The 19,536-nt window shown below is 43.9% G+C and overlaps 2 protein-coding genes across 5 annotated transcripts; one reads left to right on the top strand and one right to left on the bottom strand.

Annotated features, from left to right (window-relative positions):
• The first annotated feature begins 9,453 nt into the window (after window positions 1-9,453).
• Window positions 9,454-15,242, top strand: LOC101782038 (transcription factor TGAL9). 4 transcript variants are annotated; one of them, XM_004951521.2, is made up of 10 exons: window positions 9,454-9,886; window positions 10,560-10,666; window positions 11,621-11,676; window positions 11,760-11,894; window positions 11,983-12,129; window positions 12,321-12,398; window positions 12,775-12,829; window positions 12,943-13,250; window positions 14,402-14,650; window positions 14,749-15,242. In XM_004951521.2, exons 1-10 carry the CDS (start codon window positions 9,789-9,791, stop codon window positions 14,971-14,973), a joined length of 1,458 nt encoding a protein of 485 aa, XP_004951578.1. In that variant the 5' UTR covers window positions 9,454-9,788; the 3' UTR covers window positions 14,974-15,242. The 4 variants fall into 4 exon arrangements, with proteins under 4 accessions (XP_004951578.1, XP_004951576.1, XP_012704240.1 ...); XM_004951519.2 differs by having other exon boundaries at window positions 10,557-10,666; XM_012848786.3 differs by having other exon boundaries at window positions 10,552-10,666.
• LOC101782992 (protein ABHD18) lies at window positions 15,162-19,037 on the bottom strand. Its single transcript, XM_004951522.3, has 6 exons — window positions 18,696-19,037; window positions 17,291-17,743; window positions 16,812-16,896; window positions 16,566-16,735; window positions 16,092-16,405; window positions 15,162-15,636 (listed from the first exon to the last, which is right to left on the bottom strand). Exons 2-6 carry the CDS (start codon window positions 17,664-17,666, stop codon window positions 15,481-15,483), a joined length of 1,101 nt encoding a protein of 366 aa, XP_004951579.1. The 5' UTR covers window positions 17,667-17,743; window positions 18,696-19,037; the 3' UTR covers window positions 15,162-15,480.
• Between the last annotated feature and the right edge of the window lie 499 nt (window positions 19,038-19,536).

Here is a 19,536-nt window from a genome sequence, read left to right as displayed (position 1 = left end):
AGAAACGTACATGTATGCAGAAGAAAACTCATAGAAATCATTGTAATAATTATTAGCAAGAACTAGGACCATAAAGATGATATATTTGTACTTCTCTTTATGGATGGGGAGGCATACTTTAAATTGCTACGACACTCATTAATATCAATACCTCATGTAAGAAGCACGAACAGAATTCTCAACAAATATGAACCAAAATGAAGCTCAGCATTGAATTCCAACATTTTAAACTTAAGAAACAAAATATTTAACTCAATCATATATAAAGCACATAAGAAACAAGAATTTCCTAAAAAAGATAAGGCATGAACTAACTAAGGTGTTGATAGTGAACAAACCGGTAAAGATATTTTGCCAATCATTTGTATTTTTGGACAATTCATAACGCCGCAGATGCCAACAAACCTAATTGTTTTGTGAATGTGATGTGAAAGAAGGATTACATCTAATATTTGTCCCAAACCTAGAACAGAACCTCAAGAAAGCTTCTTGAATTTGGTGCTGAGCTTTAGTAGATGAATGGGATAAACTATGCCCCAAGAAGTTGCAAGGGTAGATGTTTTCAAGATGAGTGAAAGTAAAGCATAGAGATCATTCCAACAGGCATCACTAGCATTTTTCCTTTGCAATAGCCCATGGAAAGATATGAATATGGCCTTGACATGTGAAGAACATCTTTACAGTTATTTACTGTTCCTTTTTTTATTATTTGAATGATCATTGATGACATGTTCCACCTAGCCTCCAAATATAAAATAACCTTTTGGTGTGTCTTCACTCCCTTCATTTTCATGAGGTTCAAGGGCATATGGAATTCCTTAACAGACTGATTAAATTATAACCAAGAATATGTGTGTGTATAAACTATCCTTGCAGCAGCGAAGTATACTTCCACACTGTACGGGGGGCATCCTTGTATTACATCAAACCGTTTGCTAACACCACAAATAATTTATATTCAGCATAAGATCTTCTTTTTCTTATTTCTACAACTAGATCCTTCAAAATTATTGCCTATTTTTACCAGGTCCAATAGATCTTTACCCCTGCCCCTCGTATCACTGGTCATTGGGCCCTTAGCGTTAGATTGCTGCTGTTGAGCCGATGCTGTCTCAGTTGGGTCTGATCCCTCCTTCTCAGTAGCAAGATGACATCATCGAGCCGATGGCTATGCGTGCGAGGTATTGTTGCCATAATCTAGGCTTTAAGATTAATACATTGAAGTTAATGCTCTCTCAACCATACTGTCTCGGTTAAGTTTGATCTATCGGCTCATGATATTAATAATTAGATCTGTTAGTTTAAATGCCGCGAGAGTGGTGAACAAGATATCTTTAGTGGCTGTTGTTTTATCTTGTATCTATCTTAGCATGTCAGCTCTTATAGCTGATGGCACATGCCTTTAATACTTTCTTTTACTTACACCGCATGACTACATAGAATATATCTTAATGGTGTTTATTCAAAGTAACACCTCGAAGGCTTCGTCGCCTATCGGCTCAGGAATTTCACGTTTTCCTTGTCCATTGCAGGTCAAATTGACTAGCACGCCGTGTACCTACGAGAGCCGATTTGGAGCATGCACTGGAGTTAAACAGATTCCCAGGTCCTTACGTGCTTCCAACCCAAGAGACTAAAGCCTAGATTTTGCGTCAACAGAAATATTTTCCTACCAGTGGATGTTGATGCTATTCTAAAGATAAGAATTTCGACTAATGAAACACGTGACCAAATTTCGACTAATGAAACACGTGACCAAATTGCTTGGCATTTTGAGAAATCCGGTAAGGTCTACATATAAATTAGCTCTGAGGCTGCAATGTCAGGACCAGATGGCATCGAGTACAGAACCAAAGAGGAGAGAGAAGCTATATAGAAATATCTGGAAGGCAGATGTACGACCACCAAAAGCGCGTATGTTTGCATGGAGACTTGCCTCAAATGCTCTTGCATCGAACACTAATAAGAAGACAAGGCATAATATTGAGGATGATACCTGCACAATCTGTGGACTTGAACCTAAAGATGCAGCACATGCAGTAGCAGGATGCTCGCGTGCCAGAGCTCTTCTAACAGAAATCCGACATAGGTGGGCTATACCAGAAATTTCCCAATTGCAGTACACCGGATCAGAGTGGTTTCTGCTCACCCTTAACAATACACCGGAGAATGCTAGGCCTGCTTTAATATTGTTTCTCTGGAGAAATTGGTCGGTACATAATGATCTCACACATGGAGGCACATATTTCTCCGTTGCAGGTTCAGTGCGAGTAATTGAATCAATGCTGAATAATTTGTCAATCCAACATTCTGATGTGTTCATGGAAGATGTAAAGGGTAAGCGGGTCATCGGTGAATCAAAGAAGGCTAAAGAGATAGCAGCAAATGAGATTGCAAGAGCATCCCGGCTAGTACCTACTTGGAATCCACCTGCAAGGATGGTTGAAATTAAATGTCAATGCAAGTTTTATAGATGCTACTAGGCAGGCAAGTACAGGTGCTGGAACCACAATGGGGATGTTGTGATTAGCCTGGCACTTGTTTTTTGACTATCAATCAGTTGTGAAGGTTTGAGGCTGGTTGTGCAATGGTGCCAAAAAAAGGTCCAATTATCCTGGAATCATATAACAGTACATGTATAAGAAGTTTGACGTTGGGTGAAAGGGATCGATCAAGTTCAGCTTCATGGATTACAAATGCAAGGGAGCATATGTCAAGGATTGAATAGAGTAACTTCCAATATGTAAAGAGAAGCCAAAATTCAGTTGCGCATGAGTTAAGTCAACACGCTCGCCAAGTTAACTCAACAGCAGTGTGGTTAGGGGGTATTACGCTCAGGGATTGTAACTCTTCCATGACTTAATCAATGAAGGCTCTCTTTTCTCGCAAAAAAATAACATTAATCATACAATTTTATTCTCTCACATTATTTTTCTAATACGAAACCATCCATTCCCTTTCCGTTGACCTTTTTATCTATCGACTTCTTCGTTCATGGCCTCATCTCTCATGGAATGTGTGTTCATGCACATTGATGTGCTCTTGCTTTGTTTAATTCCCATTCACTTTCAGCGACTGACCTCGCGTATCAAGTGAACAAGGCTGAGACCACCATACATTGTTAATTAGGTCACTTGATCTTAATTATATACCTTATTAGTCATGTGACGTGAGAGTGCACGCGAGGAACACATGCATAGATGCATGGGCTAAACCGCGAAAAATAATAGGAAAAGAATGTGCAATACTAAATAACAATAACTACGATTTTCGGAGGACAAAAGTGAATATCCATCAAATGCATATATGATGTTGGCCAAGAAACACTTTCACAATAACACACATATAATACATACTAGGATCATCCCCGTGCGTTGCTACGGGCTATGAAAAATTTCTAACACGGAAAACATGGTATTGATATTAACAACATATTATTTTATGGCTCACAAGATTCATAAGTATCAACTTTTACATAATAATGTCAAAATGAGCATGGCACATAACATTGAAAAAATTTCTGCTCCCATAGCAATGTACGTATACTGTATACACAGACATAGTGACAACAAAGATAAGTGACGTACCACATTGCATAGTCACTTGTGAGAGAAGCCGACGACACAGGGTTTCAGATATTCTATTAGTCCTGAAGTTTTCAATAACTTTCTCCATTCACATTTACATAAGCTGGATGCTAATATCCATCATGGAAATTTAGGAAAAAGCATTGGCCTGCATGAGTCAATGTGTGAGGAGTGTAACAAAATGTCTGTGGAACAGAATGTTTCTCTATTGCTAATATTTTCTGAAAAAAAAAAGAGCAGCTGAGGCAATGTTTGTCTATTGTATAAAATTGCCCTATTTGCAGATGGGGAATAATGATTAGTTGCAGTTGCAAAATCCAATATTGGTGCAATCCATACTTTTTCCTTCCACCTGTCCCCAATAACACAGCAGGGTGCAACAATTCTTTTAACAATTCATCAGACACGTTTCATATTTGCCTTCCAGGGAAACAACAATGCAAAGAGCAATAATAGGTAGGAGGATTTGAAAGATGGACACCTTGACCTAACTATGAGGAGGCAAAGCACATGATCTAAAGATACACATTTACTCAAGCCTCCGAAATTTACCCCCAGCAGGAAGTCCATCTCCACTACAACTCCAAAGGCTGTGTCCATCTGACATGCAAAGGAGACTGCATGCAAACATGCTAGTACCTGGTTCATGAGGCGGAAATAGAAATTTGCGGCAGGAGATATTCTACACCGTAGGAAGCACAACATCTTAGCATAATACTTAAACATGTGCTTTTTAGTAAAACATATAGCCTTATTCAATAAAGTAGCAAAATCTTCTGTAGCCATCTTTCGCCGGCGAGGGGAGCCAGTATCCGGGGTCAGGATCCGTCAGTGGTCCCCGGATTGGCATTGAGGCACTTGACCTCAACTTGCAGGGAAGTTTTACCTAGTGGACTCTGGATACCCCAATCGGCCTGGTTATCTTGCACCTTACAAGAGAACGGAGTACCATCTTCCAGAGTTTAGACAGGGGCCGATGCCCAAAGGTATGAAAGAGACCTTTAACTTTGCTCATTCATCTCTTAGGAATTGCGTCGAGAGGTCATTTGGAGTTCTTAAGATGAAGTGGCGGATTTTGTTGAAAGTACCAAGTTATCCAATGCCAAAGCAAAGTCAGATAATTGTTGCATGTATGGCACTTCATAATTTTATTAGAGAGAGTCATATGGAGGATGAGGACTTTGATCGTTGTGACCGTGATGAGAACTATGTTCCTCGTGAAGCATCAACCTCTCAACCCCCACTGCAAAATACTCAATCAAGGTACGAAGATACAAATATGAATGCATTCCGTGATCAAATAGCCTCAAGTTTGTATAATAGATCGTAGAGTTTTTGATTTCTTGTATTGCCTAGGACTAAGGAGTTGTATGGTTGAACGATGATGTAATTGAACGAATTAAAACTATTGAATGTCCAGAAGGAACAGCAACGTGTTCCTCCTGGCCGGCGCCTATGCATGGCCGGAATAATGCACAGATACAGGTGCATGTGTATCTTCGAGTGTGCATGTGCATGGCCGGAGCAAGTTGTTTTTTCAAGTGTGCATGTGCCAAGCAAAATACTCAAGTGTGCATGTGCATGGGCGTGCATGTGCATGTGCATGGAGTGAATTTGAGACATGCATGTTGTTTGAATCAATAAATGAGGGCAAATCAGTCATTACCTCAAGGAAGACTACCTTTTAGCTGTTGGATCCAAACACCCCATAAGGACTAAACTTTAGGGTTGGATCCAAACACCACCTAAGAAAAGGCATAACATTGACAACTATATGGGAGATTTATTTTCTTACCCCATCAGTAGCAACAACCTAACTTGCTATTATCAGAATGATAATAAGATTCACCTTGTATTCAGATTATGATAATAGCCTAAAATTGGATCCTGGATTCCCTACATCGTCATATTCATTGGCATATCCTGTTTGTCAAACACCATCAAATTCTCGCACGTCAATAACTAAAGAAACCTTGCAACAGGGCAATGCCTGGACATGTCACAACCGTTCAATGCAGTCTCCATTCTCCTCCCTTAGATGATGTTGGTGCTAGTAGTAGTCACCTGAAGGTCCAAAGTTTTGCCACAATGCAGTGGAAACAGATAATAATCGAGGAATTCGAGTATGATTACTTTCCTCGGAGAAAACGATCCCTCGCAGTAACCCCCGTGGTGACCGTCGACTGTGGTTCGTTTTTCTAGGCTACAGATCTTAGGGATTTTTTAATGTGTTTGATGCATTTTTTTTATGTGTTTCATGCCTTTCATGGTGCATGTACAGATGATTTTCTTTCCAATCCAATTGAATGTCTCAAAAGCGGATGGATTCTTGCACAAAACAGATGACCGGAATTTCGTGCACAAAGTAGGCTGCTTTTTTGCGTCTCACTGATCACTGACGTGACTCGTTGTTTTCTTCGCCATGCGCCAGATTGCTGCTGTCCGCATGTAATCCATAATCATAAATCATCCAGTAATATTCTCTTATCTAATTAACAGTCACTAGTGATTCTAAATTTCCCTCTCTAATTTAAGTACTGATAATATTATTACAATGTACGATCTTGCTGCTAGTCGAAGAGCTAAATTTAAGTTCATAGATATGTAATTTTATTTTGGTTAAGACTTGTGAAACATGCTATTATTATATTATTATATGTGACTAAAACCAGCTCACATGATTATCAGTTAAACGTTGCTTTGTCCATTGCCCCCCTTACCTCAAATCCTGGCTCCGCCCCTATCAAGGTGGACAAGAAGGTGATGCTACCCACTCGTGACGACTGCAAAGTGACGGTCATCATCTCGTCGGGCTAGGCGATCTTGGTCACGGGGAGGCGAAGGACGGCAGCCCTCAGCTCCAATGACATTGACGCGGCAGCGATTGGCGATTGGCCCGTGTGGATATAGGCTAGGCCGGGGACCTGCATGGTGAGCGCCTGCAGCGAGGAGACCATCGTCGTGGTGACGCCTGAGAGGACCGCCTCCGGGCGGGCCTTGAGGAGCACGATGTGCTCGACCGGGACGGCGACCGAGGAGGAGGACATGGCGGCGATACGGGTGCGGAGGGTGGAGGAGGGAGGGGGAGGGGGCTTGGACTGGTGGCATGTGGGGGAGTGAAAGAAGGCACAGGAGGCAGCGGCAGCGGCGATGGACTTTTGGGATCCTAGGACTCATGGACTCAGTCTACGGAATCCACGGAGGGGGTGCTTGTGTATGGTCTACGGTGCACCACGTACACGCGAAGGGGTACGAGTCCTATATGATCTAAGCCGTCAGTTTTGAATCTGAAGGCCGTATCTCCATCTTCTTGCTCCCATCCAGGGTGACGGCGACCACGTGGTGGCGCCTTGAATGAGCTTCACCGTTCATGGCCGGAGTTTCGCCGGAGAAACCATAGGAAGGTCTACAAGCAATAGATTTCTACGAAAAACACAAAAAAAGAATGAGGACGCAAAGGGGATCTCAATTTGAATGTCACAATGGGTTGTGGCGTCGCGGGTGGATCAGGTCATGGCCGCCACCACCGCATCCACTCCTCGCGAAGGTACAGAGGCTACAGCGAGATTTACGCAGAGATTAAACCGACGAGCGGCGGCGGTGATGTTGGCGTAAGGAAGAGGTCGCGGCTGTGGATGGAGTGGTGGACTGCGGTGGCGGCAGAAGGGATCGATGTGAGGGTAGGAGGCGCGGGGGGAAAGAAGAGAGAAGGAACAGAGCGATAAAAGGGCCTACGATCGGCTGCTCGCAGCCAGGGACGTTCGTGGGGGTCATCTCGTTCGATCGTAGGGCGCTCGGGATTCCGTCGCTGCAACTCCCGCGCACAGACAGCGCTAATTGCCTGGAGCGCGAATCGAAAGAGCGTAAAACCTTCGACATTTTGACTCGGTTTTGGTTTTTTTAGCTGCAGAGATAGTAACGTGCTAACAAAAACAACTGATCAGAGCCGTGTTCCCAAGACTCTTCCTGAGCTTAGGCCTTAGGGTGGGTGTGCATTTTCCAAATGTGCGCCGCGCCTCCCACGCTATGAGTCGCCTAGCCGAACACGCATGTCTCGTTTGGTGGAGACTGGAGACGTTTCGCAACAACTTCATCAGAGCTAGCATTCGGTTCAAGACAATAAAATGACAGCGCATGGAATGGCCGATGATCACAAGCTGATAGGGTCAGCATGAGGTCACCAGCCCCCTTTGATGATCACCTGATATCGATCTCGACGTGTCGGCCGTACGGCTCACGGGGCAGCATCGTGTACGGTCGATGTCAATCAATTGTGTAGGGCCCACGGCGTGAACTCGTCAGGCACACGCACAGAGGAGAGGAGGCCACTGCTTTCCATCCGTGTAAAAAGTCTCCAACAGAGTCAAATCAAATTGATTCGGCTGGCGACCTGCTGGCTGTATATATATGATATCAAGTTATCAACGCAGAGGAATTTCTCTCGAACCCTGCAAATAGGAGATCCACATGTTTTATATATGCAGCATTCATATTCCTTTTGTCCAGAAGACAGACCGTGATGCATTTTGTGACCCGAAAACAAAAAGACTGATTGGAAAAGATGCCCTTTCTGGATATCATTTTAATGTTTGGGAGGATTTTGACTTCTCGAAATACACAAATTTTGCTACACATAGATACGTATTACATCTAGAAATACCAAAACGACATGCGATTCGGAACGGAGAGAGAGAATATTATATCTCTAAGATGCTTTTCCTTGTCGATCTCTCTGTAAGCATCAAAAGCTGTATTATTATTGTTCCAACTGATCTCTAGTTCCGATACATTAATTTTTCAGCGTCATTATTATTTTTTTTCATTTTATTTAGGGCTGTTGAAGATGCAACGCATAGATCATGCAAATGCGCGCGACGCATAGTCAACGGGTCCAAACTTATTGCATCATTTGCACGCTGCATGGCAACGTACGTGGCGGCTAGCTGGATGGCGTTGTCCGGCAGGTTCGTAACCGAACAGATGCACTGCTGGTCGGGGAATCAAAGGCAAACGCTGTTTTTGGATGCTTAACAAACATCAGACAAAGTGTTTGATAAGTGTCGGGAACTTGTTTATACCATGGAAAATTAAAAGATAACTGATTTATTCTGTCGTATTACATTATTACTTTTATTTTTTTCTTATTATATATATAAAGGTATATTACAATGATGCTTCTTTTATAGTGATCTCACTTTCTTCAATTTCACTTTTCATGGTCTAACTTTTCCTGAAAAGCTTTGGGCGAATTCTCTAGGTTTCTTATAAGAAACCTTTTTTTGTTGTGGCTTGGGACTGAATGCTACTTGATTTCAGATACTGTTTGTGAATCTGCCTTTAATTTGTTTCTAGTTAGGATATCATGATCACCTTTTTGCCCTTAAAACGTTGGTCAGTCACAGAGCTCTTGTTATACACAGAGTGTGCGCCATGCGTAAACCAAAGAAACATCAAATCCTTTCACACATCAAACGTAACCCTGTAACTGATGCACTGTTAAATGGTCGAAACCAAAGTTCGTTTTCCAGGACCCAAATTGATTCTCCATATAAATCCTGCCAAAACCCCAGAAGTTAACAAGCACTTGGCATTGGTAGCATGTCTCTCCTGAACATGCCCCAGCTGGCCATGGATTTTTTTTTTTTGGTTTGTTAAAATTGACTTGGATCAAATCAAGATGAAACATTAGATCAACTAGCTTGGCAAATCAATATAAACTAACTGCTCCGAGACCGGTCATCCTACCGGACCGGATCCAACGACACCCATCGTATTCTACCTTTTTTTTTAAAAAAAAGTCCAATTATTGTGCCTAGCTTTTTCCATGGTTTGTAACCACTCCCTTATATTTCTTGTGCAAGCACTCCACCTCAACCAGGCTACAAGTCCTACTTTTTGCTAGCTTCCGGTCAGAAGAAGCCATAGAAGACATATAGCCGGCCAGGAAGAAGAAAGAGGAGAAGGAAGGGGGAAGAAAGAACAGCGGCGACGCGCGTCTACCGATCATCTTCAATTCTCGCAGATTGGAATTGGATGTGAAGAATTGAAGCTCATTTTTGAATCATCTTTCCTGCTATAGCTTCAGTCCAGTTGGGAGACATCCGAGCCGAGAGGATCCGATAAGGTTATCAAGAAGCTGCCTCTGGACAGGTAGCGGCTTGTGCATGCAGGTTGTTGGCATATAGGCAAGTGATTGCATGCATGGGGGATAGGCCATGGCAGCAGCCACCTGAGCAGGCTTCCTATCCACACGCAGGGATGATCCAAGCTGCTTCCTCCTCCGCCCATGGCGGTATCATGTAAACCCTAACACACATAGATGTTTAGAATCAAGTCTTCCTCTATTTTCTTGCAAATAGATAGAATTGAAGTTTGCTCTACTTTCTTGCTTATTAGTTGTCTTTCCTCTTCTGAAGCACATGAATCTTTCTTCAATACGTGCTTTATGGCTCCCAGTTTTCTCTGATTTTCATTAGTTTTTTCGGCCTGTGCTTTTATTAGTTTGCTTTGGTTTGGGAATTGTTTTCCTGTAATTAGCTAGCTACTAGCTACCCAGGCCTGATTTGGAAAACACATATAAAGAATCAGTTATCTCTCTTATACTTTATACTTCTGGAGATTATGAATGAAGTTTGGGCTTGATTTAATTTGAAAATGATTCATGCTTTAAAGTGTCTCTGTACTTGCATGTGTAATATTCACTACTCATGACGTATGTTTAGAGAATGTGATGGTGTAACCAATGCAGACTATCAGAAGCTTTTGTATGGGATTCTTGGGAGCATTTCTAGTCGATTTGTTCAGCATCCGATAGCTTGCTCAGACATCTATCTCCTTCTCATTTTATCCCCTTCTGTGGAGTACACGATTTTTATATGTATAAATCTTAAAATATGCAGGAACTAGTAATAACTAACCCAATCATATCGATTCTTGTAATTTTGTGTGTATTAACTTGTGCAAGTGCAGCAGAAAGGAACCTGGAGGGGGATACGACATGGCGGAATTCGATCAAGCCCTCTTCCTCTACCTCAACAGCCAGGATCAAACATCAGCTGCTCATCATCAAGATCAGCCTCGTAAGTCGTAAGCCATACTTAACTCCGGGCTCCTTTTTGGTAATGTCACAATCAATAATGCAATCTAATTATATTCATATATATAAATATAGCTGTAATGGTCCAGAGGGAATAAACTTTTTCCCTGTCATATAAACTTTGTTTGTTGCTTCATATATACATTCCCAATAAATTAAACATGTCACCTAGTCATGCATGCATCTACCCTGCTGATTGGACATGGTCACACGAGTATGGAGCAAAGATGCGCGACAATGCCGATCAAACCTCTCGATCTTTTTTCCTTCTTTTTTGTCTGCAAAGCCTGTTCTGTCTGACAAAAAAATAATTTCGGAAAAAGAAAAAAAAAGAATCCCTGCTAGCTCAAGAGGAGAGTGACATGTAACAAACACCTGCTCATGTATGTGTGTACATTCTGGGTCATTTTCTGCTCAAACAAGGCAGTTAGGCAGGGATGTGATTTCTCATTGGCCAAACAGCTTGCTATTTCGCCACTTTTCTAGATATTTCCAACAACCATGCATATGCACGCTTGCATTTCCCCTTTGTTCATACTGAGCCCTTCCATATAGATATGTTGTTAACTACTACTTGTAGAAAGTTAGTGACACATATTTGTTGGACTCCTAACATCACTGTACATGTACACATGTATTGTTTGTGCACGTTCTAGTTCCCTTATTTTATTATACACTCCGTCCATTCTTAAATACTTCCCCGTTCCAAATTGTAGGTTATTTTGGTTTTTCTAGATTCATAGCTATTATTATGCATATAGATATAATGTATGTCTAGATGCATACTAATATCTATGAATTTAGAAAAGCCGACCTACAATTTGAAACGGATGGAGTATATGACATTTTCTACTTTATTTGTCCTAAACGGACGTAGAGGAAGTATAGTTAGATAATATGGTGTTCATGAATATAATGTGCGCGCATTACTGTGCAGAAACTCTCAACATCTTCCCTTCTCAGCCAATGCACATCGCCGAGCCTGCGCCAAAGGTACATGATGGCCGGGATGCATGGTTTTTTGTTCTTTGACACGAAACCCTATCTTGCTTCTGATGCTCTGATGATCTTTTTAGCAGGGATCCATGGGGACTAGCAACACGGCGCCGATCGCCGGCGCCGGCCCTTCGAAGCAGCCGCCGCCGCCATCCAACCACCCGTCGAGGCCGACTCCGGCAGCGCTGAAGGACGGCAAGCCGGCAGGCGTCAAGGCATGCATTTCTGTGCTCTCGAGTGTTGTTTGATGTGCCTTGTGCTTCGTGCTTGACGCGTCCATAATGTCGTCGTCGTCGTCGCCAGAGAGAAGGGAGCAGCGGTGCCGCCACGGGCAGCGGGACGCCGTCGACCTCGAACCAACAGGAGGGCCCCAGAACGCCGGACGCCAAGACGCTGAGAAGGCTCGCTCAGAACAGGGAGGCGGCAAGGAAAAGCAGGCTCAGAAAGAAGGTATTTCATCCTGTGTACTACCTAACCAAAAAATAGAGTGAGTCTGGAAAACCAATGAAATGGGAAAAGTTTGGATTTATCAACAACTATATCTGCTTAATTTTCTATGTCGTATAAAATCACTCTTCCATGACCTGCATGTATGATTAATGTTCCTTTTTTATGTGATTTGTCTCTGTCTCCAAGCGTAGGCCTACATTCAGAACCTAGAGACAAGCAGGATTAGGCTGTCCCAGCTGGAACAAGAGTTGCACAGATCCAGAAATCAGGTATGCAGGGTGGACGCTAGACCACCCAAGTTTGATCAATCCTCACCGAGCTGAATTTGGGTGCATATTTTTCTTCTTCTTAATATAAAGCCCCCTAGTTCATTCTGAGGTTGGTCTAGTTTTTTTTTTTTAAAAAAAAGGAAAACTACACAGCTATCTTTACCCTTGTTTGTACTCCAACTTTTAGAACTACTAACATGCAGGAGGGCTGCAGAAAAATATAGACCTAATTTTTGGAACAGTTATCTTACTAGAATCTGCATTTTTTTTTAAAAAAAAATAGAGCAACAGAAGCTTAAACGAAATTATTGTTCCATATTACGGACTAATTGAGTTTAATTTGTTCCATGCATGACGCCAAATATAAATCATCCAGGGAGCAGTGTTTGGTGGTGGAGCTCTTTCTGGCAGCAATGGCGGACTAAGCCCAGGCATGCAATTTATTAAACCCTAGCTACCTAAACTGCTCATACATCGCACCTTGGACGTTTACGTGCATGCTTAATCTGCATGCATCGTCGTGATCTTGTGCAATTGTTCGCAGAGGCGGCCTGGTTCGACATGGAGCACGCGCGGTGGCAGGAGGAGCACGGCAAGATGATGCGGCACCTGCGGGCGGCGCTGGAGGCGGCCGATCAGCAGCACCCCGCGGCGCCGGCGCCGGCGCCGGCGGCGGACGCGCAGCTGCGGCAGCTGGTGGACGCGGCCGCGGCGCACCACGGCGTGCTGGCGGACCTCAAGGCCGCCGTGGCGAGCGCCGACGCGTTCCACCTCGTGTCCGGCGCGTGGGCGTCCGCCGCCGAGCGCTGCTTCCTCTGGATCGGCGGCTTCCGCCCCTCGGAGCTCATCAAGGTGATCTGAGCTCCAACAACTTTTAACTGCATGCCACTGCTTCATTTCATTATAACTAACCACACCGTGAATTAAACGCTGAGCTCAAGTTCTGTAAGCATGAGCTCACGTGCTCTACTTATCTCCTGACCAACTACTACTTCTTAATCGATGAGCTGAAAACCAAGTCCACAGAATATAATTATAGCATAAGTACATCGCGTGACTTAATTTTGACCCAAACACGCACAGGCACACGTTTCTTGCCTTCTTGCCTGTCCTTGGCCATGTACAAGCAAGCATGCATGCATGTGTCACGACTCACGACTCGTGAGTGAAAATGTGCATGTACACAGGCTTCTCCTGTACATCCTGATGTAGGACAATTATACATGATATGATACTAAACACAAATGCACTAAAAAAAAATTAAGGATCCAAGTACTGTTTGGTTATAACAATGGGTACAGACATTACTCATTAGGTAGAGGTATCCATGGACAGGTCACAGATGTACATGACGGATTAGATAGCTGATTAGGTAGGTCAGAGGTCCCAGTTGATGGAACAGTTGGGCCTTTGGAATTGTCTTTGGACTTTGCCTATATAGTACACTAGCAGCCATCAGCTACTACTATATGTGACTGTTACTTTCTGCAACTGCAACAGGATAGTAGGTTAGATAGGAGATGGAGACGGGGATGGTTAACTTACCTACAACAATGCAAAGGACGTGCTTAACACATGTATGCCTTTTGTTTCGGCTTCTAGAAGGGGTTGGAGTCGACATTGGAAAAAACGAGTTCAGGAAATAAAATCTCAGGTTTTGTCAACATGTAACTCGATCACGTGAACGACCAACCATGTCTCGTTCGGAAAAAGTTCATATTACCACCTTAGTGTGTAGGCGAAGATCTCACGAGACATGTAAGCGCGACTTGCGTGGCAGACCTTTTTCTAGAAAAAAAATATAGTATATATTATTAGGTTTATAGTTTAATTTCATATGCTTTGTTCATGGTTAATTTGTTGAAATTTCAGCTCAAATCAGTCAGGGTAGTGCTTGCAAACTCTGACAAAGTGACAACCAGTTTTTGTTAATTTCTCAACGAAAAAAAAAAGAAAAGAAAGGATGAATTGTTGATTAGCTAGCATGCACGCATGCTCCGCAGGTAGCCGCCCGGCACGCGGAGCCCCTCACGGAGCCGCAGGCGATGGGCGTCTGCGGCGTGCAGCAGTGGGCGAGGGAGGCGGAGGCGGCGCTGGACCACGAGCTGCAGGCGATGCACCGCTCCGTCTCGGAGGCCGTCTCCTCCGACGCGGCGGCGCTGCTCTGCCCCTACTCCGACGTGCCCGGCTACATGGCCACCATGTCCCTCGCCATCGCCAAGCTCGCCTCCCTCGAAGCCTTCGTCAGGCAGGCAAGCAAGCTGCGCCCATCTGTCTCTGCATGTTTATTTATATAATATATATATATATGAATCGGTTGCAGAAATGGTGAATGGTTACGTTATTGCAGGCGGACGCGCTGAGGCTGCAGGCGCTGCACCGGCTGCCGCAGATCCTGACGGCGCGGCAGGCGGCGCGGTGCTTCCTCGCCATCGCCGACTACTCCCACCGCCTCCGCGCGCTCAGCGAGCTCTGGCACACCCGGCCGCGCCACGAGCCGGTGGCGACCATCCCGGCGGCGGGGCCCAGCCACGGACAACCCTTCCAAAGTAGTAGGGCCGGTGGCTTACTATAGATGCAGCCTCCGGAAAGTGATATGGGATAGTTTCAGAGATGCGTATAGAGGTGATCAGGAATTCAGATGACCCATTTCTCGACTATTTGACATCAGTTCTAGGAGTATTTATATATATGTAACTATGTATACATAGGAGCTGATTCAGCATTAGGAAATAGGAAGGAATAACCATTGAAACTGCCAAATTGCCAAGCTGATTCAGCCAGTGTTGACATGTCAGACACTCAGAAGATTGATAAATGGTGACAGGATAAATTATTGCAGAACTACTGCCAAATAATGGGGTGTTACATGCTATCTGATGTACAACCAGCCTCCCTCCGATCTCATGCGAAGCAGAACAATTAAGCTACAACAAATAGTCATTTACCAAAACCCTTCAGCACAGGGTGTGCCTATCATGGCATACGGTTGTGGGTTCAGCTGATGCCGCAATTCGCAACCCCAAGTTCAGAACAGTCACACAATATAAACTGGCATCACAATGATGACTTCCCCTCGGTGCTACAATCTGTTAAGGGCGTCCACGATGGCTTTGCGGAACGCGTCGTTGTGGAGGAAAAAGGATGAAACGTGGCCTCCTGTTACCCACCGGACTTCGGAGCCTGGCCATGCCTTCTGAAGCTCCATGACTGAATGTCTGGGAATATAACCGTCATCCTGTAAAGAGAACATAGCTTCAGAATAGAAGAAAGCTCCAGCCGAATAAGAATACTCAAGGAAGCAATCCCTTTGTCTGAAATGAGGAGGTAACTTAACCAATCTTCAAAAGATAACAGTGCTGGAGTAAACTATCTGCTATATATCAATGTAAGTTTCAATTTCTGAACATTGACGGAGCTCTATGGCAACTTGCTGTAAACAGTGTGGTCTTAAAACTCAAAAAAGAACTTCCTGTAAACAGTGCGGGTAAAAGACATATTTTGAGTTAATTCAAAAGTCCTTCCACTGTAATAGTAGTAAAATAGCCAGTCAACTATGGATACAATCTGATGGTCGTTATACTGTCAGAATCGTGAAACAAAGTAAAAGACTCAAGGGGAAAACAATCATGTTTTCAGAGATTATAAATTAATGTTGAGAGGTCATAAAAAGCTCGGTAGAGCAACACTAACCGTTGCACCAACAAAGATGACAGCCTGTGGGTTCTTTGGGACTGGAAATCGAGTGACGTCAGTCAAAGACAACACTGACCGCAACCTATCTCTGACTTGCTCAATAGTGACCCCAGTTTTCTGTGCTGCATCCTCTGTCAAAGATGTTACATCTTGAGTTAATGCTGCTGCATCTTCTCTCAACACATCCCAAGCTGTGGCATATTTGTAGACCCCTTCACAGAAAGGTACCACAGCAGAGTGTGGAGCGAGAAATGGTAGTGTAGCAATTGGTGTAGGATGAAGGGATCCCACCATCGCAGCATGCACACCACCTGTGTCATCAGCAAAGAACTCTTTTTGAGAAGAATGTACAAGGAATCTTGTAAATATAACCAGAAAATTATAAGAATCAGATGGCTTTGACAAATAGGCTGCTACATTATTTTTAAGACTAGCTACATTCAGTCATGAGCAAAACCAGTATTAACATACCCATGCTGAGCCCACATATGCCCATCTTGCCATAACCAGCCTCAGTCTGCAGCCAGTACAGGAGACTGCGAGCTTCATCAATTGTGGCTTTCCCTAAGAGTAACAAGTCACTCACACACTGGAGCTTTGCACCACGCTGCATGCTAGGACGTCGCTGTCCATAATAGGGGCTGTGGTTCAATGGATATCAGATCTTGGTCAATTGTGGAGAAAAATATTTTAGCAAAGAATGCAAGCAACTCTCACCTCTCAAGAACCATAGTTGCAATATTGTTCTTCAGAAGAGGCCCACCAAGCCGAAGCCTGCGTTCAAATGTGTGATCACCAGTGCCTATATTATTACAGAAAATTTAGATTGATTCATTAGATGAGAGCAGAGACATATAGGAAAAAAGTGGCACGGATTTTTGAGAATGAACAACTTTGTGACAATATTCATCAATCAATATGAAACTAACAGTAAAAAGAGACTAGTCCTTGTTCGATTTTAGCACTTGGCAGCGAGGAAAGTTTTTTATCTTGAAAAAAAAAAGATAGGGAAGCTGTCAAAGAGGAATGTTAAAGTTGCAGTGCTAGAAAGCCAGCAGACTCATACATTCATATTCTGTTCTACCAGCACAACAAAAAATGATTGAAATGCATACAAGCCAAGATCAGAAAATGGTTTTCCTAATCTATGCAATGCATTAGGAAACAAATGTTAATGAAACCACAAAATCATGTACCTGCAAGATGGACCACGCATGACATCTTCTCTGGTGTAACATTTTTAGGAGTAAGAAAAGCAACTCTTGCATTGTGACTCTCAGGGGGCAATGCGTCGATTAGTCTCTCATCACATGTAGTCCTGAAAACACCCTCTCGCAGACAAGAACTGTTTGTCTCCCAAACTGTTTTCCACATTGGCTGCACAGCAGTTGGTGGCCAGTTTTGGCAACGTGCCTCAGGGAATAGCTGCTTCACCATCTTCTCTAGCAAATCAAGTTTGGTACCTCCCCATCCTTTTGAGAAAAATGGTGTTCCTAACTTTGTGCGATGAAGAAGAGTTCCATATATGTGGTCCAGTACATAATGTACTAAACCAAGATTAACTGATACCATATCCAATCACTGGTTGAATAAAGCTGATTTTTCTGGCCTTAATTGTATAACTTAAAATCAGGGGCAACAAGATATGCCTGCAACACAAAATTAACAAGAATCCAGGTTTAAACATACTGTAGGAGATTCAATGTACCTGGACCACTTCACAGAAGAAAAATGGTCTGCAGCATATCACAGTAGAGGCTCACTAATTTGGATAACTTTGAAGCAAGAATATTTCAAAGCAGATAAGACCAGTAGTTTGAATTTTGGATAGGGCATAGCAACACGAAGTAACCATTCAACAAATATGTAGAACAGTGAGCTACAAAAGCAAAGTCCAGATTTGGGTAGAATCAAAAACCATGATCAGAGTAGAGAACTCCAAAGGGGCAAGCTAAGTAGTGAGTTCTGAAATTGGACCAACCAATCAACCCTTAATGAATACTAACTACTAAGCCAACCACAAAAAATGAATTCGAATATTTCTTAATAGGAAGATGACCTGACCATGATACATTTTTAGAGATTCAAACTACTAGATGTAAAAAGGAAAACATTGTGTAAATGGGAGTCTTCTTCATTTGATAATTCGAAACATGTTTGCTTGTATTGACCCATTTCAACTACCCATAATGCTCCTGGACATATCAACTACCCATAACAGATGCTATGATGGCTAAATTTAACAAAGGCATATCAGAACTGGATAACTAGTTAGCTAGTGTTCCATTTCCAGGAGAAGAGAATTTTACAGTTCACTCTTCACTTGATGGCATGTAGCCTGCCAGAAATTCAGGATAATGTACCATCATTTCATCGCATACAAGTATAGCAGCCACAGGCTAGACATCCAGGGAAACGAAAACAACAATGTTTTCCACGGATGAACGCATCTAATTGTGGTAGATCTAGAATAAATCCAATTAAGCTCTCCAACAAACCTCGTGAACATGCAATGCAGGTGCTCAGATGCGCTCCTCCCAGCGCGCACGAAACAAATCATCACACCAATTTCGAAAATACGAGGCGTCCAGAAGGCCGAACCTTGGGATGAACCTGCCGACGACGAGGAGGAAACCGCGAACCCAGCTCGTAACCCTTCCTTTTGCTGCAGGGTACAATCCGAGCCAAGATCCACGCCGGATGCCGCGACAGGACCGGGGGCGCGCAACACGAGCGAAAGCACCACGCCAAAAATTACCTCTCTGGATCCGGGGCGGCGAGAGGAAGGCGGCGGGCGCGGCCACGGGTGGGGAGCTGGGTCGCGTGGGGCTCCACGGTCCGGTAGGAGCTGCACGGATTTCTTGTGCGCGGCGCAACCGAAGCAGAAGAGGAAGAAACGGTGGGCGACGGCCCGCGGGGACGGGGAGGGACGGCGCCGTGGCTTCGCTTTCGCTCTCGGATCTGATTCGGCGGCGGATGCCCCGAGGCTGACGTGTGGGGCCCGGGGAGCAGGGAGAGCAGAGTGGTGCAACGGGTACGTGGCGGTCGGATAAGGTGGGCCCGGTGGCGAGGCGGCGGCGGCGAGAACGAGAGACCTGAGGTGGGCTAGATTTGGGCCGGATCGACAATGATTGGGTTGGAAAGTAGTCAAAAGCTTGGGCCGACTTCAAGGATGATAAGATGGTTACCGTACCCATTTTCGCCCGGAAAATCTTTTGATTTTCAGTTTCAAAGCCTTGAATATCCTTTGTTTGGTATCTTGTGTGGTTTCACAAAGATCGTAGGGAGCTTATTAGGTATCTGGAAGAGCTCGAGCACCCTCTGTTCTTGGATGGGGGAGATATTGGTCTCGCCTCAAGGTCCATTTGAGGTACATCATGGCTGACATGTTGCCACTCTCGGTCCTATAAGGCGTTGTTTGTCTTCTCAGTGTGAAAAGTAA

This window comes from Setaria italica, chromosome I (genome assembly GCF_000263155.2).
Source record: "Setaria italica strain Yugu1 chromosome I, Setaria_italica_v2.0, whole genome shotgun sequence".
NCBI lineage: Eukaryota > Viridiplantae > Streptophyta > Magnoliopsida > Poales > Poaceae > Setaria > Setaria italica.
This window is presented reverse-complemented; position numbering and strand designations above follow the sequence as displayed.